The sequence below is a fragment of the Gracilinanus agilis genome, chromosome 2, assembly GCF_016433145.1.
Source record: "Gracilinanus agilis isolate LMUSP501 chromosome 2, AgileGrace, whole genome shotgun sequence".
Lineage (NCBI taxonomy): Eukaryota > Metazoa > Chordata > Mammalia > Didelphimorphia > Didelphidae > Gracilinanus > Gracilinanus agilis.
Genome location: NC_058131.1, coordinates 458,505,675 through 458,533,548, shown reverse-complemented (window position 1 = coordinate 458,533,548; position 27,874 = coordinate 458,505,675). Strand labels below are relative to the sequence as shown.

At 37.2% G+C, this 27,874-nt stretch overlaps 1 protein-coding gene across 1 annotated transcript in view; it reads left to right on the top strand.

Moving 5' to 3' along the window:
* The window catches only part of FAM71D (family with sequence similarity 71 member D), a 41,108-nt gene extending 25,355 nt beyond the window's left edge, over window positions 1-15,753 (top strand). The window contains exons 4-6 of the mRNA XM_044662000.1: window positions 9,131-9,375; window positions 14,150-14,178; window positions 15,531-15,753. Of these exons, the coding sequence (XP_044517935.1) occupies window positions 9,131-9,375; window positions 14,150-14,178; window positions 15,531-15,595 (339 nt within the window). The 3' untranslated portion in view covers window positions 15,596-15,753. The remainder of the gene's footprint in view (window positions 1-9,130; window positions 9,376-14,149; window positions 14,179-15,530) is intronic.
* The last annotated feature ends 12,121 nt before the right edge of the window (window positions 15,754-27,874 follow it).

The following is a 27,874-nucleotide window of genomic DNA, read 5'->3' as shown; positions in this document are numbered from 1 at the left end:
ATGTCTGCTCATCCCCTGAGATGTATTGATATCTATATAATATATAGCATATACTAGTTTCTAAGTAATAAGTTGGTTAAGATAAAAGGAATTTGGTTAACAATAGAGCAGGCATTCCAGAGGGCACACTTGTAGGTATTGGCTAGATCTGGAATATGTATATGGGTGTGGTGTGGGGTAAAGGAGGATCAGTCTTGGAAATCTGTCAATTGAGGAACTATGAGGTCAAAATATCAAAATATATGTTGAAATCTCCTGCTCTGAGAGCAGACATTGGGGAGGAGAGAGCCAAGCACTGAACCCACCAAGGGAGGAAGGACAGTATCCTCAAAATTCTAAGTGAGACATTGGAGGGGCTTAGGTTGAGGTATAAATAGGAAAGAAGTGAGCAGCTGGGGATGGGGAATGAGATTCATACATTAACAACTGTGGGGTTTAGAATCACAGGGATAGGAAATATATAAGGAGTCAGTTGACTTGCTGGTAGGGAAGGACTAGGATTTTTTGAGGCTGGTGGAGACATAGGCAAGTTTGTAGGCAGTAGATTAGGAGAAAAAAATGAGCAAATACTCCTAGTGTTTTTAATATATATATATATATATATATATATATATATAATTTAATAATAAACAAAAAGAGGAGGAAAAGAAAAGGAAAAGGATTTTTTCAGTAAAGTGAGCAAAGCAAAGAGAGCCAAAAACTCACATCTGTAGCACTTTACCAAAGCAAAGCACAAAAGCTCCCAAAAAAGAGCCCCACAGCGTGGGTCTCAGCCAAATTTATCTCCCAAGCCCCTGTGCGTCAAATGAGGACGTATCTTAAAAGGATGCTGGGAATGTAGCTCTGGTGTGGCAAATTTTCCACCTGCACAGTAGTGAAGTAGTAGCTAGTACAAAGGGAGCAACTGAACATTATTGAACTTGTGGAGATGATAGAAGGGGCAACTGCTAGAGAAGAAGGGATGAAATGGGATCACTTGTGAAAATCTTCATTTGCCTTGGCAACTTAAAAAGCTACTGATTCGTGTAAAGTAAAAGTGAAGAAGATAATGGCAGAGGCATATGAGTGATGTGAAATGAGAAAGTGGGGAAGATGAAACTTGGCAAAGAGACTCAATTCTTTCAGTGGAATATGAGGCAAAATTCTCAGCTGATGGGGAGGGGAAAGGAAACCACAGAAATTTTGAGAAGAGATAAAAGGGTTTGGAAATACCACTATGCTAAGGGAGATAGTGAATGTATTAGGAGAGTATAAAAAGATTTGCCTTGCTATAATAAGGGCCCAGTTGAGATTATATAACATAAATTCATAGTGGACCCAATCAACATGGTTTCATGATTTCCTTCAGCTCCTTTCAGCAGCATGCAAGTAGGAGCAAAAGCAGCCAAAGGTTGGACAAACATAAAATATGCAAAGCTGATGTTTGGCAGGGGCAAGATCTTCAATGGGCACCAAGGGAAAGGGAAACAAGAAAAGGGTACCATGTAGAGTTGAACTGGTTCTCTAAGGGTCAAGATGGAGAAGGGAAAGAGAGTGTAGCTAGTGTCAAGTTAATGACCTGAAAAAGAACTAAAACATGAAGGTGTTTGAGGTAGTCCTAGGAAGGATGAAGAAAAAGAGTATTTATTGCAAAGTAGAGGGAAAGGTAGAATGATAAGAGATTATGATCAGATAAAAGAACTTCAGAGTTCATGAAAATGGATGTGGAATACTTATAGACAATGGCAAGATCCAAGATATGACTATATCTGTATGTAGATGTGGTGGAGTGAAGGAGCAGGTCATGGGAAACTACTAAGTTGAGAAACTGGGAGTTTAAAAAATCAATATGTATACTGAAGTCCCCTGGCAGGAATTTGGGAAGAAAGCCAGACATTGAACACATTTGGGAAGGAAGGAAAGAATCCTGGAAATCTGTAGGCAACAGTTACTATTAATAGAAGTAGAGAATTTACAGGTTTCAAGGAAAAACCAAAAGTTCAGTTTTGTACACATTAAGTTTGAGATATCAGTAGTACATACAAGTGGAGGTTATCTAATAGGAAATCAGAAATACTTAATGAGGGCATAATAGGGGTAGACATCTATAATTGGGAGTTATTTACATGAAGTGGTAAGAGAGAGAGTAGGAGAGGAGATATAGCAAGACCTGAATGGGCCATGAACACATACAAAAGCTACTCTTCTGCTTCACTTTCACACTCAAAGAGTTGGATTCCCAGAATGTGGCTGCTATCCCAGGTTCAAGGAATAACTGTTTTGGGCTACATTTCTAACACTTTAGGTCCTGAACTCCCAAAGGTATTGTCATAAGCAATCACCTAGTAGACTAAATTTAATCTTAGCAAAGGCATTTGCTTTAATAGCAAGGCAAGAACAACAGTTGGAAAAATATTTCCCCCCCACATAGAGTTCATAGTACATCTGTGGAAAGAATGAGCAGAACCTACAGTACAATTGTAGTGATTATACATGTAGGAAACATATATGGTAAAAAGGTAACTAACAAATCCTGGTAATAGAAGCCTTTTCTTTAGCCCACAGCTGGCATAATTTTCTGCCATGAAGGGTCAGGCTTCTTGAAGTTGCCTCCTTCTTTGACTGACTGGCTCTTTGTATGTTTGTCCTCAGTTTACCTCTCTGCTCCTACTGGTCCAGTGTCTTAGATAACATGGTTAAGTCAATATGGGAGGGGAAGAAAACCTCCTTGCTTCAAGAAAAAATGAATTCAATTTAAAATTTTAAAAATTTATTTCTTGAAATATTTCCCAATTATATATTTCAACATTTTCAATATTCTTAAAAAATTTATTTTTACATTTTGAGTTACAAATGTTTTCCCTCTTTCCTATCCTTCTATCCTCCTTGAAGGAGCAAGCAATATAATATCAATTATGCCTGTGAAATCATGAAAAATCTATTTCTATATTAGCCATATTAAAAAAGAAAATGCATATAAAATCCCTTTCCTGCCCCCCACAAAAAAAAACAACAACAAGAAAAATAAAGTGAAAAAATTATGCTTCAATCTGCACTCAGAGCTCATCAGTTCTTTCTCTGAATGTGAGAAGCATTTTTATTATGGGTCCTTTAGGATTTAAGTGACTCTCTTTCAAGGATCTTATTCTTCTCCCACTTCTGAGTTTAATTCTCAAGCTGGTCAACTCCTATACAGACAAATTGCTTCAAATCATTCTATTTTAAAAGTCCACAGAGATGTGGTTAGTTTGTTTTATTGTTAGGTTGCTCCCTTCTTGACCCAGTCACCAAGTCCATACCTCATAATAGAATCACACATATTGTTTACACTTTAAAATCTTACACTAAACACCATTCAAGGCCTTCATAATTACAGTAATTGAGGATGGAAGTAAAACCCCTTCTCTTACATTCTACTCTCAGTTAAACATTTTTTATTCCCAACATATCAACCAGAGAGCCTTCAAAAAAAAGTCCACCATCTGAAATTCTAGGTAGCCTTTGGGGAGATTCAAGCATTGTCCTTTTCCAGTTCCTTTCCTATTCTATCATACTAAGATAAAACTCTGAAAAAAAGTCCATATGGCACAGTTCATTAACAGGAAATTAACATTATTTCTAAATGCCTGGTGATTCAACTTAACAGAATTTGTCACCTGACAAAGTCTCATAGGCCTTTCTCACCCCAAAACGATAAACAAAACAAAACAAATCAAATTTCCTATCTCGAAGGCCTGGTCCCTATAGAGCTCCTAGAACACAGAAATTAAGGATCACCTGAAAACAAACCTCTCACCATTCAACCACTTTGGCTTGGTGCTGACTCAGTGGTACCACAGAGATGCAGAGTTCCACGCAAGAGGTCCTTTCTCCAGCTCCAATTAAGAGCCCCTCTGCTTTAAGTTCTGTTGGGTGCCAAGTACCATGCTTGAGGGGAGCTAAGAGCTCCTAATTGGAGAGCAGAAAAGAGTTCATCTTTTCTGAGGGGTTTCTCTGCTCTGGACTCCATATACACATCATATTTTATTCTGGAAAATTTCTCCTGGGTATCTGCAATTACATAGAGTTCCTTGAAACAGACAGGGAATCCGAAAACAAATTATTTCTATCACATTCATGATACCCTTCCCTAAGTAAGGAGTTCCTAAACAATGTTGGAGTTTTAAACGAAAAATGTCCTCTGGGATCTTTACATTAGATGGTACCCAAATTTTTTCCAGGGATTCCTGAAGCTTATAGCAAATACATCTAGAAGTTCAAACTCACCTCTCTGGATAAGCAGACTGACTTCAAAAGCAAACAAACTCGGAAACTCCCTGAAAGTGGTGTGAGGATCCCTCACATGAACTGAGCCCCTTGGGTTGATTACTAGGAGTTTCTAGACCAGCAAGCAAACCTTATTCTATGGACCTGCAGCACATAAATATCTCAGATATATTATCTTGAAACATCACAATAAAGCAAGTAGTCTAGGTCAGAGGTGTCAAACACAGAGCCCACAACACTTTGAGTATGAATTGAACTGGATTAAAATGTAATTGGGATGTGAACTGGAATGACCTCCAGGAATTGATGCAGAGTGAAAGGAGCAGAGCCAGAAGAACTTTGTACACAGAAACTGATACACTGTGGTACAATAGAATGTAATGGACTTCTTTACTAGCAACAATGCAATGATCCAGGACAATTCTGAGGGACTTATGAGAAAGAACGCTAACCACGTTCAGAGGAAGAACTGTGGGAGTAGAAACACAGAAGAAAAACAACTGCTTGATCACATGGATCTATGGGGATAAGATTGGGGATGTAGACTCTAAACGATCACCCTAGTGCAAATATTAATAATATGGAAATAGGTCTTGATCAATGACATGTAAAACCTAATGGAATTGCTCATTGGCTATGGGAGAGGGGGTTAGAGGAGGGGAGAGAAAGAACATGAATCATGTAACCATGGAAAAATATTCTAAATAAATTAATTAATTTTAAAGTTTTAAGTAAAAAAATGTAATTGGGAAATAGAGGCAGGTAGATGGCTCAGTGAATAGAGTGCCAGGACTGGAGACAGAAGATCCTGGGTTCAAATACAGCCTCAAATACTTCCTAGCTATGTGACCCTGGACAAGTCACTTAACCCCAACTGCCTAGCCTTGTCACTCTTCTGCCTTGGAACTATTACAGATTCTAAGGCAGAAGACAAAGAGCTTTTAAAAATGTAATTGGGAAATATTTAACAAAAAAATATAATAAAACTTAAATAATGTTAATATGTGGTTTTATAAGTTAATATGCAACACACAGGGATCCTTTTGTGCAGTTTAATGGCCCCTATTTCCAGTTTAGGTTTCCTTAGAAAGAAAAGGATGAAATAAGCTCCCACAGCATATTCTATAATTTCTCATCTGTATTTTAGGGAACCATATTGTAAATACCAACTACAATACTTGCAAAAAGTACAATGATAAAACAGATAGTAATAGTACTTAAGCATTCAAAAAAAATTTTTTTAAGCAACACTATCTCAAAGGAGCCATTCTAATTTATAAAGGAAACATGTTAGAAATAGAATGTACAATTATAGTCTAAAACAAAAAAAGAAAATAATTTTTCTCTAGTGGTTCCCTACAAATTAGAGTAATCAAGAAGAAAAATCTCAGATGGAGAATGTCTCTAGTGGGTCTCAGTATAATACCTGCTCTGGTATACTCCACCAGACTTGTGTACTCATAATCAAAGGGTTGGACCCCCATAGTATAGTAACTACAATAACAACAATATCAACCACTACTATTACTATTATTACTATCTACCTCCCCACCACTACTACCACCACCATCACTACTACCATTACTATAAAGATTCTAGGGCTTACTGGATTCTATGGCTCTGGAGCCCTCAGACTCACTCAACTATCAGTAAAAACATTTCTCAACAATAAATAGATACAAAAACATCCCCCATAAAGGAGGATGTACTTTACACAAGCACAATTCTCAAGAAGGCCTCAATTCTTCTTCCACTTCTGATTTTAACTCTTGAGCTGACAAATTAGTAAACAGACAAATAGATAAAATTCTTCTGGCTATTCAAACTCCCTAGAGACCTGGTTAGCTAATCACACTGTTTCTTTCTTGTATCCAAGGAATTCACACCTTTTTAAGGATGCCTACTCCCATTTTTTTCTACACATTAAAAACCCCATAAATTGCAACTACCCTTTTACTTAATACTTTTTAATGACATTCTGAGGCTTTTGCAATTACATTAATTGAAATTAGAATATGGGAAGGTAGAATCTTCTTTCTCATTTTATCTCAAAAATATTTAATCATTTCCATTGCTTTACTTTTCTTATTTATAATAAGTTCATTTACAACACAAATACTGAGAGATTACTTTGTGCAATATAATGTGCTTATCTCCCACCCAGCCCTCACTGGAAAAAAGAAAAATTAATCTCTTATAACAAATATGCATAGTCTAGCAAAGCAAATTCTTACATCCCCTAGGTGGGAAAATCTGTTCCACATCTTGAGTCCATGGCCTTTCTGAGGAGAGATGAGTTATTAGTGTGCTTTATCTAGACCAGTGATGGGCAAACTTTTTAAAGAGGGGACCAAAGGAAAGGAAATGCTCATCTGTCAATCTGTTTCTAAGGCAACTGTTTGGAAATTTCATTGTATTGTATCCTACTCGTTGTATCCTTCAGATTAGGAATAATGTTGGGCTCCTGGATAGAACATTTCAGAGGGCCGCATCTGGCAGATAGGCCATAGTTTGCCCATCACTGATCTAGAAAAATAGTTGCTCATTGCATTGATTAGAGTTCCCAAGTTTTTTAGTCATCTTTCTTTACAATGATGTTTTTCTCAAGGTTCTACACATTTCACCTGCATTAGTTCATATAAATCTTCCCATATTTCTCTGAAGTCATCCATTTCTTTATCCTTTATGACACAGTAATATTATGTTACATTCATCTGTCATAATTTGTTCAGCCTTGCCCAGTAGATATGCTCCCCCTCCAGTTTTTTGCACTACAAAAATTTGCTACAAATGTTTTTTGTAAATAATGGCTCCTTTTACAAGACAATATTTAAAAAGGTATAGAGATAGGAGTGTTATCCCATGTAGGTTAAGCTAATTTTTCTTTAAAAGATTGATATCTTTCTTGAGATTTAATAAAGTCAAGGAACTGAATGTTAGCCATTGATATGGGCTTCCTCATTGTTTGAGTTTTTTAAAAAAAGGAGGGAATTCAACTGCTCCTCACTGCTTGACCAGAAGCTTCCCATGGGTAAAGCTTAAAACTGTACTAAGACTTTTAGGACATTAATTGTATATGTATACATGTTCACATACTGTATATGTGTGTGTATATATATATATATGTATATATATATATAATACATGTGTATTTTAGGCAATATATAGCAGAAATAAGGATATATTTGTATGCATGTATGTGTATATTCCCATGTTTCAATGTGTTACATACATGTATGTATCTGTGTGTATATCTGTGTGTATACATACATAGGAGAGACACATATAAATGTCCTTGTTTCTCCTGTTAGAATGTAAGGTTCTTGATGAAAGTAGGAATTATTTCATCCTTTATATTTGTATCCCCAATGCCTAGCAAAATCTTGGGCCCATAAAAGATATTCACAAATACTTGTGGATTGCCCAATCAATCAAATAATTATTGAATGGCAAGCAAATACCCTGAAAATGTTACGTATCACAGATTTGTGGTGGATGAAATGAGGGAGTTGTTGCCACTCATGACTCTGAGTAGTCCAGAAGCAGAATGACAAAAACCCCATGCCAGGATTGCCCAAGGATGAAAATTATCAGGTCAAGAATAGTGGAAAGTTATGAGGCCAAGGGATTCTATAAACATTGCTGGTGAAATATTAAAGAGGTAGATCCCAGAATCAAGCTGAGTATGGAGGCAGGGAAACCAATGTGGGGAAGATAAACCGAATAATAAGATAGGTCAAAGAACTAGAAGTTAAAATGAGGGTGAAGAATAGGCAAATGTAAATGAAAATATAGATTTACTGTCAGTGGAAAAGTTAGAGAAATAAAAAGATGGGAATTTGTGATTGAAGAGTGAAATTTCAATGTTATCTTGAAAGTGGAAAATATGGAAAGATAATAAGGACTAAGGTATAGCCATCCCAGTAGGTGACATGAAGTGACACGAAGTAGGAGACTGTTGAAGGTTGAATATGTTAAGGAATTATATGACCAGGAAGTTAGAGAGATATGAAAATTGAATACAAATACTGAAGTTCCCAAGACTGAGAGCAAGAGGCTACAGAGAGAGAGAGAGAAAAACTGATCCAGGTACTAAAGTCAAAGAATGACATGAGATCAATAGATGACTGCAAAAATAGGACAGTTTCTTTCAGTCAATGACCATAAAGGAACTGTGTGGGCTCTACCACTGCTCTTCCCCGAACTTTTTGTCCATTCTGCCAAACTTCTATCCTATGTGGGAATTCCCTCCCACTTTCCCTTCTACAAAAGAGAACCCATAAACTATGTGGGTACTCAATAAATATGAATTATCTCTGTAGTCAGGAAGACTTAAGTGCAAATTCTAGCAGATGAATACTAACTTATGTGATGATTGGCAAGTCATTTAATTTCTTAGTGCCCTGACAATTCTGTAAGATTATAAAATAGAAAGAAAGTTGGCAATCTGCAGCAATAAAGGTCATTTCCAAACCAGGAATTCCTCTGTTATGATTAAAAATGATGAGGGCCGAGATCAAAAGGGAGGATAGTATTTTAATAAAAGCCATGCTGATAGAGATAAACTGACCACGCGCCTGTAAGAAACCTATTCCAACCTCACCTCAGCCATTTACCTTTCTTTCTCTCCGTGCGCTCAGATAGCTAAAAAAAAGTAAGTTCCAAGTCACTTCCCCCTATTTTAAAACAGTCCCTCACCTTGAATATGTAATCCAAAACAGGAAACCCACTGGGGATCACGGGAAATGTAGTTCCAAGTATCCCAAGTGATTTTAAATGACACGCCTCCAACAAAGAAAATCATGGGTCCAAACTCTTTCCGCCCCCCAAAATATATTAAATGACGTTCTTATTGTGTCTGATTCTCTGTTTGTTATTTCTGAAGATAAATAATGAGATAATTGAGCAGCTAAAAGATCCAGAAAGTGATGCTATCCATGAGAATGAACCATCCAGTAATATTATAATCTCTGAAGTTACTTTTGAAGAATGTCAGTGTAAATCAATAATGAATAACCAAACCAACATGAAACAACGGGAAACTATTATAAAAAAGGAGATAAATGGTCCTGATCTTGATGAAAAGGAGTTCGTTGTTATAAAGCCAGTCTCTAAAGCAAAAGAGCTCAGGTGTGTAAAATTCTAAGATTCTAAGTAAATGTGGAAATATCTATCTATCTACACTTTAATGTTCCATCATTGGTTCAAACATTGGTCATCTGAGGATTCTTTAGGGTCAGCTAACTCTATAAATGAAAAGTGATAGTCAATTCTCAATTAACCACATGTAGTTTACAATAGTATCTTAAAATTCTATGGCACTGTACAATTTACAAAGTAGCTTCACATATACTATCTCTTTTGAGTTTCATGACAGCCCTGAGAAATTGGCAGAGCAGGTATACCCATTTCACAGAAGAATAGAGTTAGAGTAAAGCTTCAATCAATTAAGTGATTCACCCAAGGTCACATAGCTAATGAATGCCAGAGCTAGAATTAGAACAAGAACCAAAGTCATCTGACTTCTTAGACACTTCTTTCTCAACATTACAGTAGAGAGTCTCAGTAATCCGAGGTGCGAAAATCCAAGATGCTCCTCAATATTTTAAAACATTGGTTAGCCAACATATGATACAAATCTGGCTTTCCTCTTTAGTTCCTTCTGTTGCTAAGCAGAATTAACATAAATTGTAAGTGCCTGAAGAATGTCTGAGTAAATCAGTAATGAATAATCAAGCCAACTTGAAACAAAGTGAAACTATTATTAAAAAAAAAAGGAGATAAATGATCCAGACCTTGATGAAAAGGAGAATTCGGTTTGGCACAGAAATCTTGAAATCAGAGTGAAAGTCAAAGCAAATTTCCTACAAAAGGTTCTTACTGTTATGATTATCTCCAAGAAGGGGGTGCTATGTGTTCAAACTGAGGGGCAGCCCAGCTTCCAAGGGATTTTTTTTATGGAACTTAATTCCTTTGAATATGAATTACAAATGGCAATTTAAGCCACCTTCTATACCTACCTACCTGCTGAGAGGAAAAAGATATAGAAGTATCTAAAATAGGTAAATTTCCACTGTAATCCTGATTAGTACTCTTCACAAAAAAGGTTCAGTAACATCTTCAGCTGTCAGGAATGCTAAATAATGCTCATAGTTTCAACTGGCAAAGGGAGTTTGGCATTGTGGATAAAGTTATAGACAAAATCTGGGTTCAAATGCTGCCTCTGACAATTACTATCTGCATGACCCTGGCCAACCTGCCTCAATTTCCGCATTTATAAAAGGAGGTGGGGGCAGCTGGGTGGCTCAGTGGATTGAGAGCCAGGCCTAGAGATGGGAGGTCCTACGTTCAAATCTGACCTCAGACACTTCCCAATTGTGTGACCCTGGGCAAGTCACTTAACCCCCATTGCCTAGCCCTTACCACTCTTCTGCCTTGGAGCCAATACACAGTGTTGACTTCTAGGTGGAAGGTAAGGGTTTTAATTAAAAAATAAAAAATAAAATAAAAGAAAGTAATAACTTCAGTACTTAATTCACAAGGTTATTATGATATCCAGTGGATCATATTAATAAAGTACCACAGAAACTGTAAAGCATTATGTCAAGATCAACTGGTCAAAGGTACAAGAAGAAGAGATGGCGTGATATAGGGAAGAGAACTGCCAAGTCAGGAAAAGCATAGCTCAAATCCCTCTTCTGATAGACTGTAAATTCTGTGCCCCAGGACAACAAAATGAGTGCTGAACTGCAATGGTAGAGGGAGAGTCCTCAATGAGAGTTCCATAAGCTAATAAAAACATGTCTGGTCCTGGTATAGAAGAGAAGAAAGGAGAAAGGAAAGGAAGCAAGGAGAGAGAAATAATAGCTAACATTTATAAAGTTCTTAAAAAGTTGCAAAGAATTGAACATATGTAACATATTATCTCACTTGATTCTTTCCAACAATCCTGTAAAGTGGGTACTATTACTATCCTCATTTCAGAAGCAAAGAACTGAGATGAAGAGGGGAGAGTTAATTGATCAGTCTAGACAAACAGCTAGTAAATATCTGAGGCAATATCAAAGTTAGGTCTTCCTGACTCCAGGCCCAATCTTAAGCAGTCTCTTGGAAAAAAAACCACACAGGAAGAGGGAAAAGATAGGATGTCACCAAAAGGGAAAGTATTTTTAGTAACTATGCAAGAAAATGCAATTAATATTTCTGTTGCAAAATAAAAGGTTGAATGTTTGTTGTATGAACAAACCCTAAAACCTGAAATAGTTTTAGAAATAAATTTATTAGGTAGTTTGTTAAAGAGAGAGATGGAAAGAAAGGGTAGCTCCCCTCCACAGATTCTGGAAAGAATATATATTATAAAGGATTTTAAAAAAACCAACCTACCTTCTATCTTAGAATCAATACTGTGTATTGTTTCCAAAGCAGAAAAGCAGTAAAAGCTAAGCAATGGGAGTTATAAATGACTTGCCCAGGGTCACACAGCTAGGAAGAGCCATATTTGAACCCAGGACCTCCTCTCTCTAGGCCTGGGTTTCTATTCATTAAGCCACCTAACCACACCCTATATAGGATTTTGACAAGGGTTTTGGCCTACACAAATCACATGAAGGGAGTCTAAAACACAAGCCTGGTTTTTGGCTTTTGGTGCATCCAGGACCTGGGAAAAACCCAAAATACCTTGTAGCCATCTTCAGCGTCCCTGGAGATTTAGTGAGGTTAGGGACATTCTGAATATGGGTGACCTCTTTTCATATAAATTTGCAATCAAACATTATTAACAAATGATAAATAATAATGATGACAAATAGTCTATAAGTATTTCTAAAAACATAAGAAAAAAATTAGTTCATTCTAACATCCCTAAATCACAACTGATTTGTCCTATAGTCACTCTGGTATGTATTCCTTTTATTCTATTTAATTCATATACCTCAAAGCTTACTTATATCTAATTCTTGAGAAAAAGACCTAATAATTTGAGATCACCAATATTTGTACTTCTTTTTCTTTAATTCCATATAAATAGTATATGCCCTAAAGAAGCTAAAAAGCTTCTCTGAGTTTTGATTTGAAAAATGCCCTGGAAGGGCCAAGTATTATTCCATTATCATTGTTAGAAATAACAAGAAAACTAAGCATAGCAAGAATCCTAAAATCCGAATTTTAATTTAGGAAGGGCACTTAGTATTTCTCCTTTAGTCTATGAGTTTACTATACCAAACCTATCAAAGATGCTGAAGAGGGGATTCCTACATGGAGGGAGAGATTAGACTGACCAGGTGACCTCTAAGGTCTCTTCCAATCTTGCAATATATAACTTTAAGGATTTGATGACTTTTACCAGGTGTGGGGAGAACTTTGGCTTTAATTATAGCGCCTCAGTAAAGCCAAGGATGGATTTTCATAATTATGCTTTTATGTATCAGAAACATAAGTGTAAGCCACACTATAATTTCATAGTGTTCCTTATGGCCAGTAAAGTTCTCGTTAAAGACTATTCCCTTCATTAATAGCTTTATGTAGAATTTTTAAAAATAATTATTAAATTGTGCAAGTGTTTTAAGGTAAATCTATATTAATGAATCTTACTATAGTATCTTCAAGATTTTGAGGAAGTTTTTGGTGAAAATCCATAGATTTTATATGTCTTGGTTCCTTAAAATTGCTTATTATTTTGGACATCATCAAATATATGTGATATATTTGTTTGGTTATGATCATATGGATTTACTGGTTTACAAATTACTGAGATTCGTATCATAACAAAACCATCATAAAAATTCTAGACCATTTAGTTCTGAAAAATGAGTGAATCTTCACCATCAGGCTGCTATTCTCCTTTGTGTATTAGCTGTTTATTTTCCCTTTACAGATTTCAAAGCAGCCCCATGCAATTTGCTTAACTTTTCCTAGTTGCCTCTGAGGAAGGTGGGAGGCTGGAAAAGTCTATGAAAAAGTTCAGATCTTGCTGAACCTCTCCAAAGACCCTGAGGGGGTGCTGATTGAATAAAGGAAAATCTACCAGCTTTAGAGGAGGAAAGATTCACTCACTCTATGACAGCCGGGAGTAGAAATCAGATTTTGCTGAACAAAGTAGAAAGTATTCCTATGCCCACCCTTACCAATCTTCCACCTATGAGACAATACACCGAAGTACAAGGGTTTAAAAAAAAAAAAAAAAGAAAGTATTCCTATGTACACCTGAGAAAACCCTATCTGAAACTTTGATGTCCTAAACTCCACCCTAATGATAAAAAGCAGCCTCAGTTGGTTGTGGAAATGCTTCCTACTCAACTTGTTCAATCTAGTCTTTTTTTTCCTGACCTGGTCATCTTTAGGATGTATTTTCTCTTTTCCCCAGTGCCTAAGAGGTGTGTCTCAAGGCAATTTCCCTATCTTTTTGTAGATATCGCTTTGCTGTTAATGGGTTTTTTTAGAGATAAAAAGGCAATTATATTCTTTTTATTTTCCCTTCTTCCTCTCATCATCTTATGGGGTAGCTGGACTGAGTTGTACAAACTGCTCTTAGTCCTGACATCTGTAACTCAATAGGGGACAACCCATATATATTAAAGAGATAGAGGGAAAGAGACTATATGTATATAATTTATATACAAATATTATTATTAATTTGATTAAATAAAAAATAATTACATTCTATAATTAGTATATGCATATATATTTATATATACATACACATGTGCATATTCAAAGAAATGTAAATATTTTTACTCATCTGATTTATATTCATATTTCAGAAGTAAGATCATAAACCAGGTAAATATGTTTCAGTTATTATCACAAAACATTTAGAGAATGATAGATTACATACTTTCTAGTAATTCTTTTGTAAATATTTGTGATTGAATTGGCAAAGTTTTGATCTAAGCTGTTTGTCTTACAGGGATTCCAGAAATGATTTAGACACTGCAGGTATGAAATAAATTCTTATACCTATTTTCATTGTGATCCCTAGTATCTAGGGTCATCCACTCACTAGAATAGAGTAAAAATAACCTCCATATTTAACTAATGGTTTCCTTTGCATGCCCTCCTCTTTAAGAATCACTTCTCTTTTCTCTCCCTAAATTAGCAGTTTTTCCTTAGGTAGACTTATTACGTACAAACTAGAGTACCAAGACCAATTTTGTAGGCAGAACCTATAGCAAATGATCCAACAGATGAGTCTTGCCAGTTAGAAAGGTAGGAGGTCCATTTTTTGAGGTCCATTTGCCAGTCCTTTTCCCTTGCCCCTATTTTGGCCTCTGCATCACAGCCAAGTGGCACCACTTGATGTCAGCAGTTATTTGTTATAGTTGAACACTTGACTCCCCCCTTATTTTGGCCCACTTTTGCTACAAAATTTTTGAACTAAGGGCTGAACCCTTAGTCAATTCCTTTTTTTTTTTCTTTCTTTTAGCTGTGGGGTGGTTCTGATAATCTTTTAGTTCACGGTCATGCAAATAAATGAGAATTATGGGAGGGATTTTTGTAAGATGTCACCTCTTACATTGGAGTTAGGAAAACAAAAAATAATTACTTTTTATAGAAAAGAAGATAAGAGAATTTCCTAAAGCTTATATTTTAAAGCATTTTAAATACATTCACTGCAGCTCTTTTATAAAAATTCACAACAAGAAAGAATTTCGTATCATTTAGGTCTGTCTGATATCTTTTTCAAGGAGGTATTGGGTTACTAGAATCAACAGAAAAATTTGATTGTAATACATTGATCAGTAGTATGGGCTTCAACATCAAACCTAAGAATAATACCACTGTGGGGGGAAGCACATTTGAATTCATATAACAACTTAAAATCTTAGTGTCTGCAAATCTGATCTAATCCAAACCTGATCCGATCTCATCAAGAAACCAAATTAAGCATGAAAAAATGCTTAGAAATACCAGAAGTCCCCAATGTACCCATTTTTTCCACCTAATAGTTGCAAATCCAGCATCAATAGTAGTAATACTATGAACTTAATATTCAAATAGTGCCTCTCTTCCAAAGAATTCAAAGCTTTCTGTCAAAGAAACCTAAAACTATAACAAGGGACTGAGTTGTATAGCTAGCTTATATAATCTTCATTGGCTTCCCCCCAACACCAATGAACACCCAAAGTCCCATTCCTAGCATTGTAAGACAACACTAATGTAATATATCGTCTATCAACTTGACTTTAGATTTTTCATAAAGTAATAATTGCTTTCCTTGTTTGTTTTCTTTGACTTATTTTCTAACCCTCCCTCCTGTATTTCTTTTCTATATGTTCATTTTTCTTCAGGCTTATTTAGTTTTTCAGTCTTCCCTTTGGTTAGCCTTTCCTTCCCCTTCTTTCCTTTTCTCTAAATCATTTCATTTTCTGCATTTTCTCACACTCACACTGTACCTCTCCCCTAGCCAAAGATAACAATGAGTAAAATGAACTTTTAACTTCCCATCCTATCAAAGTCAGATTTATTTAAGCCTAAAATATGAATCCTCCTCTGATCTCACAAAGAAGACGTCAAAGTATTATCTGCTACTCACTATTAGCAAAAAAATATATATCTACTCCAACTAACCTACATCTGATGCATACTAGTTATGTCCACCAGGGGAGTCTCTAGTTGGTTCATCTCACATCTTTCAAGTATTTGAGTTACATCTTGACTCTGATGAGAGAAAGGAAAGGCTACTTATAATACAACTGGCACTTCACATACTCTGTTCTTATAAGCAAAAAATCAGAAATGGTCCAGTATGATTACCTTTCAAAATCCTCTCTCATTCTTACTCTTTTGATTTCCTAGCTTTCTGTTCTTTATTTTCCCTTATTTATTCACAGTGATTGTGATGGGCGGAATTAGCTGTAATTGATATTTCTCAACAAGATGGATTAAAATGGAGCAGCAACTAGAGATACTAAGAAGAGGGGGAAATTGCCTTACAAATTCTGGCAGTGTATTCCACTCTTTCTTTCCTCTTCACCTTTTTAAATATTAAAAAACAAAAAATCTCAAAATTCTGAGAAGCAAAGTCTAATTTCTGAAAATGAAATAAACCTTAAAGGGGAAATGAATGGGACATTAAAAAAATTAAAAACATTTTAAAGTTTTCCTCTCTTTTTTATTCCCTTTCTTTTTCTCCATTTCCCTTTCCCTCTCTTCACCTTTGCCTTCACGTTCTCATGTTTTCCCTGACTTCTTTCTCTCATTTTTAATCCCTTTCCAATTTACCCAACTTTTAAATTTCTTTAAGTTCTACCATGAGAAATGGTAAATATGGACTCAGAGAATGGGAATCTGAACAATGCCTCTTCTTGTTACCTTTGTGAACTTGGATAAATCACTTAAGCTCTGAGCCTGAGTTTCCACACCTATAAAGTATGTAGATTGGATTGCAGAGCTCTAAGCTCTCTTCCCACTCTAAGAAAAGATATCCTGTGTCCATGATCAGAGTCTTTCAAATGCCTGAAGACAATTATGTTTCTTCTAAATCTTCCCTTTTCAAGGCTAAGTCCTTCTAGTTCCTTTAAATAATCCTGGTATGGTATCTCTCCAGGTCCCTAAGAATCCAACTCCTTTTCCTACCTCTTCTGCCCTGGAGGTGAGAAAGGAATCCATGGAAGTAGCAAGAGGAAAGTTCCCCCACAACAGTCACCCAAAGGAGCAGTGGCACTAAGAAAGGATCATGTCATAGCCATTTGTTTCTAAAGGGTCATTTCTAAGTCAGGGGTTTGTACCCCAGAGATTACCTATACAAATATTTTCATGATAGGAAATTTTTGTACTAAAGGAGGAACTATATGAAAAAATTTAAGAGACTTGTAGGGGAAATACAACAAACATGAACAAATTCCACCTAAAACTGAATAATTTATTTTGTGTTTGAAAAGACACAAAAAATTATGAATGTTTTTAAGCTTTCTGAGATCTTTAATTTTATTTTTTTCCAAAATAGTTCTGGCTAAAGCAAATTCTTGAATATCAATAAATGCAGCCAACTTTACTTTTCCCAATATTCTAGCCCTGAGGACGTAGCTGTTCCATTTTTCATTTAACTTCACTTAAGCTTTTCCAATATTATGCAACAAGTATTTATTAATAAAGCAAGGAATTTGGATCATTAGCCAATTTATTCATATATATATATATCATATGTTGAACATGATTCATAGACTAGCCTATGAGTCCTTTAGAAAACAGTACTTTATGGAATACTATTGAGCTCAAAGGAATAATAAACTGGAGGAATTCCATGTGAACTGGAAAGACCTCCAGGAATGATGCAGAGCGAAAGGAGCAGAGACAGAAGAACATTGTACACAGAGACCAATACACTGTGGCAAAATAGAATGTAATGAACTTCTGTACTAGCAGCAATGCAATGATCCAGGACAAGTCTGAGGGATTTATGAAAAAGAACACTACCCACATTCAGAGGAAGAACTGCAGGAGTGGAAACACAGAAGAAAAACAACTGCTTGAACACATGGGTTGAGGCAGACATGATTGGGGATGTAGACTCGAAACTACCACACCAATGCAACTATCAACAATTTGGAAATAAGTCTTGATCAATGACATATGTTAAAACCAGTGGAAACGCGCACCAGCTATGGGGGAGGGAGGTCGGGGGGGATGAAATGGGGGAAAGTAAGAGCATGAATCATGTAACCATGTTAACTTTTCTAAAAAATAAATATTATTAAATGTTAAAAAAAATTTAAAAAGGTAATTATATATATATAAAGAAAACAGTACTTTAACTGCCATCTAGAAGTAGGAAATATTTTGTTCCAATTCATTCTGCTGAATTTTAAAATTTTTAGATGAAATCATTCCACATGTGGGTGGTGGACAAATGGGTAGTATAGAGGCTGAACACTAATGTTGAGATTAACTGTCAAAATTAGATGGAAGTTTGACAAATATCAATTAGCTAAGGGAAATTCAAATGAATAAGAAGATAATTATTTTGCTTTTGCAAGTGAGCACAAATATTGCCTTTCAAGTTAAAACCCTACTTTATGTTTCCAGAGAACTTCATATAGGCTCACAGGGTTTATTTATTTAAATAAATCTTTAAAGTTTAGGGAAATTGGTCTACAGGTTCACTTTTGTTCCTTACCTCTTCCTTTCCCCTTCTGACCCATTCTCCGATGGCAAATGCTGATTTAGAACACAATAAAGGTCAGATCATTTTTATCTGTAGGCAAAACCCATTATAAAAAGCAAACATGCTTTTAAAAATCCAAATAATCAACAACAACCAAAAAACTGAACAGGAAACTCCCAAAAGGAAAGGATACTGGTTCAACAGGGCAGTGATAAGTCAAGAGGAGGAGAAAAGAGATACACTTCACCACTTGACTTCATAGATGAGGGTAAACTAGTGAAAAATTATTAAATTTGCCAGGTCCCAGGTATGGGAAAGATAGGTATATTAAAGCAAATGGCAAGTTCTGTACAGGCACAGGGCTCCTTAAAAGTGGATCAAAAAGCCAAACAGAAGCTCTACTACTCATGATTATATGTGATCCTATTATCTATTAGAGCAGCAGTTTCTTCCCTTGCCATCAATTCCATCACGGGGCACCATTCCTATCTGTGTAGCTTATCTTTCCTATTTACCCCATGTTCCCACCTTTTACCATCTTTCATTCTCCCTATCCAGTGGGAAAAGAGTACACTTCCAGCAGCCTTAACTGTTGATATTGGCGATACAATAAAGATCTATGAATTTTTAAAAGAGGGAATTAATAGTTGACCATGCAATCAATCATAATTTGCTTCAACATCTGGGTATAGGAAATCTCCAAAATATGAAAACCTAAATTGCAGATGACTAGTTTACACGGTCAACATGGAATCTAGAAGCCCCCAAACTTGTAGCCTAGAAAGATTTAATGATTCCCAGTTTACTTAGCTTAAAGGTGAAAGCCCCAGGTTTGACTTTTATCACCTGAGAGTTCTTCCCTGAGGGAGAGTCCAACTTGGCCCTGATGGGAATGGTTATCCCCACTCAAGTTCAAATAAGATCTATTGTTAGTCTGAGACTAGTGAAGTTGGACTCTTCCCTCAGGGAAGAACTCTCATGTGACAAGGTCAAACCTGGGGCTTTCACCTTTAAGCTAAGTAAACTGGGGGTCATTAAATCTTTCTAGGCTACAAGTTTGGGGCTTCTAGATTCCCTGTGACAACACAAATGAATACATAAGAGCAGAGGTGCAAAGATATTTGGGGCAGCTAAGTGGCCAAGACTTGCTTGCCACCATCATGGGAAAGGAGTCCAAAGAGACCACTTTTTTTTTAGAGCTATGGAGGGAAGATGGGCCTCCACTCAAAACTAGAGAAGGGATTAGGGAAAATCTTGCTTGTAACTGGGGCTTTGGGAGGGGAATGGAGGGAAAAAATGTGTCCTCAGTCTCTTGGTTTAAAATTTCCCCATAGAAACAATATTCTAAATCAGTGTTGGTGAACCTTTTCCAAGTTAAATTCAAGCTGTTTGTGAGGCGCACCCCCCCCCCCCCCCAGCTTCATTACTGGAGAGAGCTGAGGAAGGAAGTGCATGCTTTGGGCAGCTGGACAGAGGGGTAAGGCATGCAAAAAAATGTCCTCTGGTGCTGGGAAGAGAGGGAACAGAGCACCTCGCTGAGTGCCAGCTCTGCATACATGCTACATCTTAGCCTATGCTTTTCTAAATGGTCCTTAGATTCTAATTTTGTATAGTGTGATGGCAATACAAAATATAAATACAAAAAGTAAAGATAAAACTATCTGGAAGAAGCTTACTTTCTAGGGGAGAGAGCGTTTGCACAACTAAGTATATGCAAAATATTTACAATATAAATACTAGGAAATTTGGAGAAAGGCACTGGAAGGAGTAGGCCAGGCCAATCAGAGAAGCAAGCATTTGAGTTAAGCTTTTGAAGAAAAACATTTGTAAGAGGCAGAGGTGAGGAAAGTGTATATTCCAGGCAGGAGAGCACTTGAGGAATGTTAATACAAGAGGGGTGCCTTAGTGAGACTCTAGGAAAAGCTGAAGTTTGGCCTAGGCTAAAAGACATTGAAATGTAATGAGGAAAAAAGCCTCCAAATTCAAAATAGATGTTCTAAATACTAAAAAGGGTGGGAACTCAATGCCTAAAGAGCTTAAGCCAGTAAGACAAAGAACAGATCTCCAGGGCTTAGATTGTTTTAATACCTTTGTCCCATGCCACAGCTTATCATAACTATTGGAGTATGCATGGTGAAAATGGTTGTTGAAACTAATTATCCTAAGATAATCAAGAAGTATCTTTCGGAGAGAAGGGGTAAATGTATTGGAGAGACCTCTCTTAGCTGGGAGTAAAAAACTAAAGCTTAGAAGTTTAAAAGAAGTTTCTATAAAACTCTATAGCACTCTGGCTGAAAGAGCATGATCAATAAACATTTACTGAGCACCTACTACATGCTAGACACTGTGTTAAACACTCAGGATACAAAGAAAGGGAAAAAAGGATAGTCTTTTCCCTCGAAAAGCTCAACATTTATTGAGGGAAGACAACCAAAGCAGGGGATTGAGGTGAGGCATGGAAGGGGTGTTGAGGAAGGTAACCCTGGGTGTGGGGCATGCTAAAGTCCATAGGAAGGTACCCAGGTGGGAAAGGAAGAGACATCTCACCTAGATGCCATCCCTAAAGGGAATATCTGAGAGGAGCTCTCCACCCTCCAACCTCTCCAAGCCAAGAGAGAGAGAAACCAGAGGTGCAGTTCCAGGGTTGATATGATCTTGCAGGATGATGAAGTTATTAGGGGACACAATGAACTTCAGAAGAGTGTAAGTCAATGGGAAATAGAGAAAGAACTGCTCTGGGCATCCTCCTTATGTGGAAGATCTAGGTGGAGTTCTCCCACACATGGTAGGTAATACCTTGGTAGGTTTCTAACAAAACATGGGATTTTCGTTGGAACTTAAAGAAAACCAAAAAGGTAAATGAGCAGAGTGGAGGAGAGAGAGAGTTCTAAGCATGAAGGACAGTCAGAGGAAATGCCCAAAGTTGAGGAATGTCCTGTTCTTGGAAGGCCTAGGAGGTCAGTATCAACTATATTGTAGAACATAAATTGGAGATAAAGGTACAAAAAAACTGGAAAGCTAGGAAGGGGCTGAAGGGCTTTGGTATGAAGAGTTTCAAATGCCAAATACAGCATTTTTTATTTGATTCTGGAGGCAACAGAGAGTCTATGTGTATGTGTGTGTGTGTGTGTGTGTGTGTGTGTGTGTGTGTGTGTGTGTGTGTGTGTGAGACATGATCAAACCTGTACTTAAGAAAAATCACTTTAATGGCTGAATGGAGAGTGGACTGAAGTGGCAATAGACTTGAGATAGACCCATAAATAGGTTATTGCAATAATACAAGTGTAAGGTGATTAGGGCCTGCACTAGAGTGATGGCAGTATTAGATGGGGGCCCATTCAAGAGATATTACAAAGGTGAAGTCAACAGGCCTTGGCAACAGATTGAATATGGATGGAGGAGAAAGTAAGAAACAGAAGATGACTCTTAGGTTGTGAGCCTGAGAGACTGGGGAGGATGGTTGTCTTCTATTTAGTGATAGGAAAAGAGAGAAGTGGACTATCTACCTTTGGTGTTACAATATTTGAAATTCTCAAGAGGCAGTATTTCTTAATTTTAAATTAATTTATTAATCAGCCATTCAAGACAATCTAAACTGGCCAGCTGACTCCCTCCACAGTCTGAACAGGTGCCAAAGACACAAATTGGGCAAACGAGAGAGAACTCCTCTTGAGCAGGTCAATATGTACCCCTTGTGACCTCACCATTTATTTAGTCCTTCGTCTGGACATCCCAAGATGTCTCTGATTAGTAGTCACTGAAGAGGTGGACTTAGAGACCTCAGGACCTCCTTCATTACTTCATCACAGGAAGAGTATGTATAAATGAAGATTTCGACTTTGGACTTTGTCCCCCAGAAGTCCCATAGCATTTCCCAAAATTTCCTTTAATTTCTCCTGCACCTCCACATTTGCGTGGTCACATTATTGTTTTATAGGTTCCATAGCTCCTCCTTCTTGCTCTCTTCTTCATGAGCGCAGCTGAAGTTAGTTTAGCATCCTTTCACTCTAGTTTTTTATGTTAGTTTATTATTAATAAAACTATAAAATATAATACTTAGTTATTGAATATTAATTTTCATCTTTACAAGTAGAATCTTAGTTCATATAAAGCAAGAGACCAATATACCCTTTCCTTCTTGCCATAGGGCTGAGTCAGTATAGTCCAACATGGCAGCTAGAACTTGGTGACTTTTCTTACCTAAGATAGTTCTTGTTTACAGAAAATTAAGAAGAGGTCTCCTACCCTGCCTCTAATAAAAACCTCCCTGGTAAGTTGCCTTGAGGCCTGGAGTAAATTACTTTGGCTTGGAAGCTGACTAACCTTCGAAACTGGATATTTAAGAAAGGTTTTATATAAAAATTATTTAAATTCAATATTAATTTTCTATAGTGTCTACCTCACACAACTCTCACCTTTGTCTCCAAGAAACTATAGGTACATGCAGTGGCTATATCCTGGCAAAATCATCTCAGTAAGCAGGTTAAACCAGGTTAAGGGTAACCACAGGCTTCAAACTTGTTAGTAAATTCATAGGGATGTCTACTTTAAGTATGTAATGTTATCCTCCTATAGAAGAAGCAGATGAGAACATGTCATTCAAAAGGCCATGAAGACAGCTGGAATAGGCTCTGTGTTTGGTCAGATACTGAAGACTCCAAAGTCATTTACTTTACCCCCCGGTCATTATTAGTCATCTTGACTTTGTTTTCTGTCACTGGACTTTGATGGCTCTGGAAGAGAGAGTAAGGCTGAAAACTTTGTCTCACTTAAATCAACTTATGAAAAAAATCAAGACATCATTCTCATGGTGTCATTGATTTCCTTTGAAAATGAAGGATGACCAATAATTGGAAAGGGTAGGAGGAAGGTTGGGTTTAGAGGGAAAGATATTCCATTTTGGACAAATTGGATTTTAAGATGTCTACTGAGCATGCAGTTCGAGATGTCTCAAAGGTAGTTGGAGGTTCTGAGATTGAAGATCAACAGAGAGTTTTGAACAGACTAGAGCAGTGATTCCCAAAGTGGGCGCCACCGCCCCCTCGTGGGTGCTGCAGCAATCCAGGAGAGCGGTGATGGCCACAGGTGCATTTATCTTTCCTATTAATTGCTATTAAAATTAAAATAAAATTAATTTCCAGGGGGCTAAGTAATATTTTTTCTGGAAAGGGGGCTGTAAGCCAAAAAAGTTTGGGAACCACTGGAGAGGGATTTAAGAATCACCAACATAGATATAGTATTTAAATCTATGGCATATGATGGAATCACTAAGTGAAGTAATTATAGAGGGAAAAGAAAAGAGCTTCTACGATACTAGGATAGAATCCAGCTAGACACTTATGTCTGGAGGAGGATCCAGCAGAAGAGACAGAGGAGGAGGAGTCAGATAGGAAGGAAGGGAACCAGAAGAGAGGAGTGTTCTAAAAATCCAGAGAGAAAAGGGTATTAAGGAGATGGGTGATCTATAGTGTCAAAAGTTGCAGGAGGTCAAGGGGGATGAGAATTTACTATATACCTTTGGATTTGGCTACTAGAGATCATTAGTAATTTTGGAAAAAGAAGTTTTAGTGGAATGATATGATTAGAATCTGGATTATAAAGGATTAAAATGAGAGTAAAAGAGAAAGCCTCTAATACTTAATTGTAGACAATCTTTTTGAGTAGTTTAATCATAAGGTAGAAGAGATATAGGATAATAATAAGGATGTATGGCTCTAGTTTTTGTTTTTTTTAACCCTTACCTTAGAATATCTTAGAAGGTAGAAGAGCAGTAAGGGGTAGGCAATGGGGGTTAAGTGACTTGCCCAGGGTCACACAGCTGGGAAGTGTCTGAAGGAAGTGTCTGAGGCCAGATTTGAACCTAGGACCTTCCATCTCTAGGCCTGGCTCTCAATCCACTGAGCTATCCAGCTGCCCCCTCTAATGAGTTTTTTTGAGGATGGGAAAGACATGGGCATCTTTGTGGGCAGTAAGGAAAGGGCCTATAGACAAGAAGAGATTGAAAATAAGTGATAGAATGGAGCAGAGGCAGCAACCTGTTGGAGAAAAAGAGATGGAATTTGATCACTTGAACAAGTAGAGGGATTAGCTTTGGTAAAAAGTATGACCACTTCATCATGTGACTCAGGGATAAAGGAGAAGATAGAGTCATCTGAGTGATAGGAGATAAAGAAGAAAGAAGAGGAAGCTCATGGCACATGACCTTAATTTTTTCTGTAATATATGAGACAAGGTTCTCAATTTATAGGTTAAGATGGGGATGCCATGGGAAGTTTGGGGAGAGAGGAAAAGATTTGGAAGAGCTGCTATGGAAAGTAAGACTGTGAATTGAAGTGGAGTATAGTAGGATTGAATAGCATCAGTTAGGATCATTTAAAGATGTATAACATAAAGTTGGAATGAAACCAATCAAAAAAGTTGTCTGAATTTCTGTATTCTTTCAGCAGCACATGTATAGGAGCAAATGGTTGAGAGTGATCCAAAGCTAAGGCTTGGCAGGGTATAATCAATGCAATCATAAGGGAGTCGGGATTTAAGAGAGGACAATATAGAACTGAATTAGTTCACCAAAGGATTAAGACGGGGAGAATAGGACAGCAAAGTCGTGCAGGAGAAGGGGAAGGAGAAATTATTTGGAAGAGAATTAAGGTATTAAAGGATAGAAAGTGATGGCAAGATCAAGAGTATAACCATCTTTGTATGCAGCTGAGGTGGGCTAGAAGAATAATTCATGGGAATGTGTAGGTTGAATTGAGTGATTAGGATATTAGAGGGAAAGTGAATATGTAAATGGAAGTCCCCTAGTATGAGAGCAGGAGTTAGAGGAAAGAAAAATTATGAGGTAGGTATTAAACTCATTAAGAAGGGAAGAGAAGTACCCTGGGAACCTGTAAACACTAGCTACCAGGATTCTGATTGAGTGATAAATATGAATAACATAAACCTCAAAGAGAGATTACTAAGTAATGGATATAGGGGGAGAAACTAGAAGTGGCAAGGAGTATCCTAACTCCTTTACTTTGACCAGTGAACAGAGGAGAATAAGTGAAGGTACAGCTTCTAGAGAGTGGCCAGTGTCATCAGAGGGGAACCATGTTTCAATAAGAGCTATTAGATGAGAGAAGTGAGAGGAAAAAGATTTAAGAAGGAAAATTTGTTGCTTATGAAATAGACAGAGAGCACAGTAGAAGGACTGGGTAGAGTTAGTTAGAACTAACTAGAACCGTTAGAGCTTTGGGATGGGAGAGTTGAGGGGGATGGGAATGAGGAGTTGGGTAGAGGAGAGTGGGGAATGGGGGATTTAAATGGTGAGTCAATGGGATATGAGAATGTTCACCATTGCATGGAGGCACCATCCTCGGAGATCAGGCTAGAGGTGAGTACAATATGAGATGGGAGGCATACAGTCAGATGGTCAGATGGGAGGTCCTGCTTCACAACTCCTCATAGCTCCAAGGCTGGAGATCAGGCAGGAGAAAAGGCTCAGATGGAGATGGGAGTCAAATCTGCATAGCAGGAAAAAGGCCAGTTCCTCATCAACTTTCTTCTTTCTCTTTCCTCAAAGGACAGGTAAGCAGGAGATGGAAGGTTTGAAGTCAAAGAGAAAGTTATTCTTTGCATTGGAGGTTCTCAATATCCTAGTTGGAAGACTGGTAGCAAGAGTAAAAAATGGTCTTCTTACCTAAGCAGGCTGGCAATGAGGTGACAGTAAGAAAGATAGACTTCCTCTGAAGGGGAAAAGTCCTTTCAGACAAAAGGAGGATGGTAGGTCTTTGTAGCCTTCCCTCAGGGCATAGGCTATCCCCTAGAGATGATGGAAGGCAAACTAGTGGCTAAAGATAGAAAAAGAATACAGCTGTCCATTAAACATTGAACCCAGGAGACTAGTGGATTACATTCATCAGAGATACTGTACCCTAAACTTGCTTTGTCTAGCCTGGCAGTAGTTGCCCAGTAGCAGAGCAGCTTGTGTGGCCCATCCAACTACTATTCTTTTGGTTGATTATTAACAGGAAACATTGGTTGGGGGCGGGCTGTGTCCTGGTATTTAGGAGGATATACAACCATAAAATCAAATGAGATAAAATTTATAAAACACTTGGCTCAGTGCCTTGTACATTAGTACTCAATAAATACTTGCTCCATTCCCTTTCTTTCCCTTTCCCAGAATAATCTTTAGAACTTCTGGAGAAATAACAACTAGCTTTTTGGAGATCCAATCTATCCATAGCGAGATGAGTTGGGTGAGATCCAAAGGGATGTTACAGCAAAGCCAGTTTGTGAGGAAGCCTAAGAATTTTATAACCTTTTAGAACACTGGTTGTTTTTTGAGGGGTGTCAAAGGTGGGGTAGGAGTGGGAATGAATTTCAGGTTCCAAACCATACATTTAAAAATGAAAAATGTGAAATGAGCTTGTGAAAGACAAAAGTTGAAATCAAGTGGAATACTGTATGGTCTGAATATTTAAACATTCAGGAAAGATAGAAAAAGAAAGAAGAGAAGAAGAGAATCCGGCATACCTACAGTAGCTTCTCTTTTACTGCTAATCTCCTAGGAAAGTCTGTCTACAGTTATTATTCACATTTGCTCATATCCCACTCACTTTTCAGCCCCTTATGATCTGGTTTCTACCCTACCACTCAACTAGCCCTTTTCTTCTGGATACTCTATTACCTGGCTTCTTCTACCTGTAAAGATATTTATTTCTTGGTCTTCCTTGCAGAACCATCATCCATGTCCTGCCTTTTTGGTTGAATGTAGAATGGGTCTCTACTGGGGGTCCTTTTCTTTTTTCTATATCCTCTTTGGGATCTCATCAGGTCCTACAGAAATAATTTCTCTGAAGATGACTCCTATATTTATATTTTTTGCCCTTGTATCTTTCTTCTTTTTCTTAAAACCCTTACTTTCCATCTTAGAATTAATACTTTAAATTAAATTGGTTCCAAGGCAGAAGAGTGATAAGGGTTAGGCAATGGGGGTTAAAAGACTTACCTAGGGGCACACAGCTAGGTACTTATCAGAGGCCAGATTTGAACCCAGGAGGTCCTGTCTTCAGGCCTGGCTCTCTATCCACTGAACCTTCTAGCCGTTCCCCTCATGTCTTTTTTGAGTTTCAGGCCCATGTCACCAACTGCTTGCTAGATATATCCACATATGAATTCCAATGGTATCAACGTGTCCAAAAGTGAAATCATTATTTTCCTGGAAAAACACATTCTTCTTTCTAACATGGGCATCATTATTCTTCTGTTACTCAGGTTAGCAACTCCACAATCATACTCAACTCTTTACTTCCCTTACCCATTTCTCAAATACAAAAATAACTATCATCATCATGCCATTGCACAGGATAAACTGATCTGTAAAACAAAGGAGGTTAGAAAGAAGAATATCAGAAAGCAGAATCCAACATGATATTTTTTTCAAGAAACAGACTTGAAACATAAAGATTCACAGAACTAAAATGAGGTGTTAGAGAACTGATCTCTTTTTTTTTTTTTAAACCCGTAACTTCTGTGTATTGG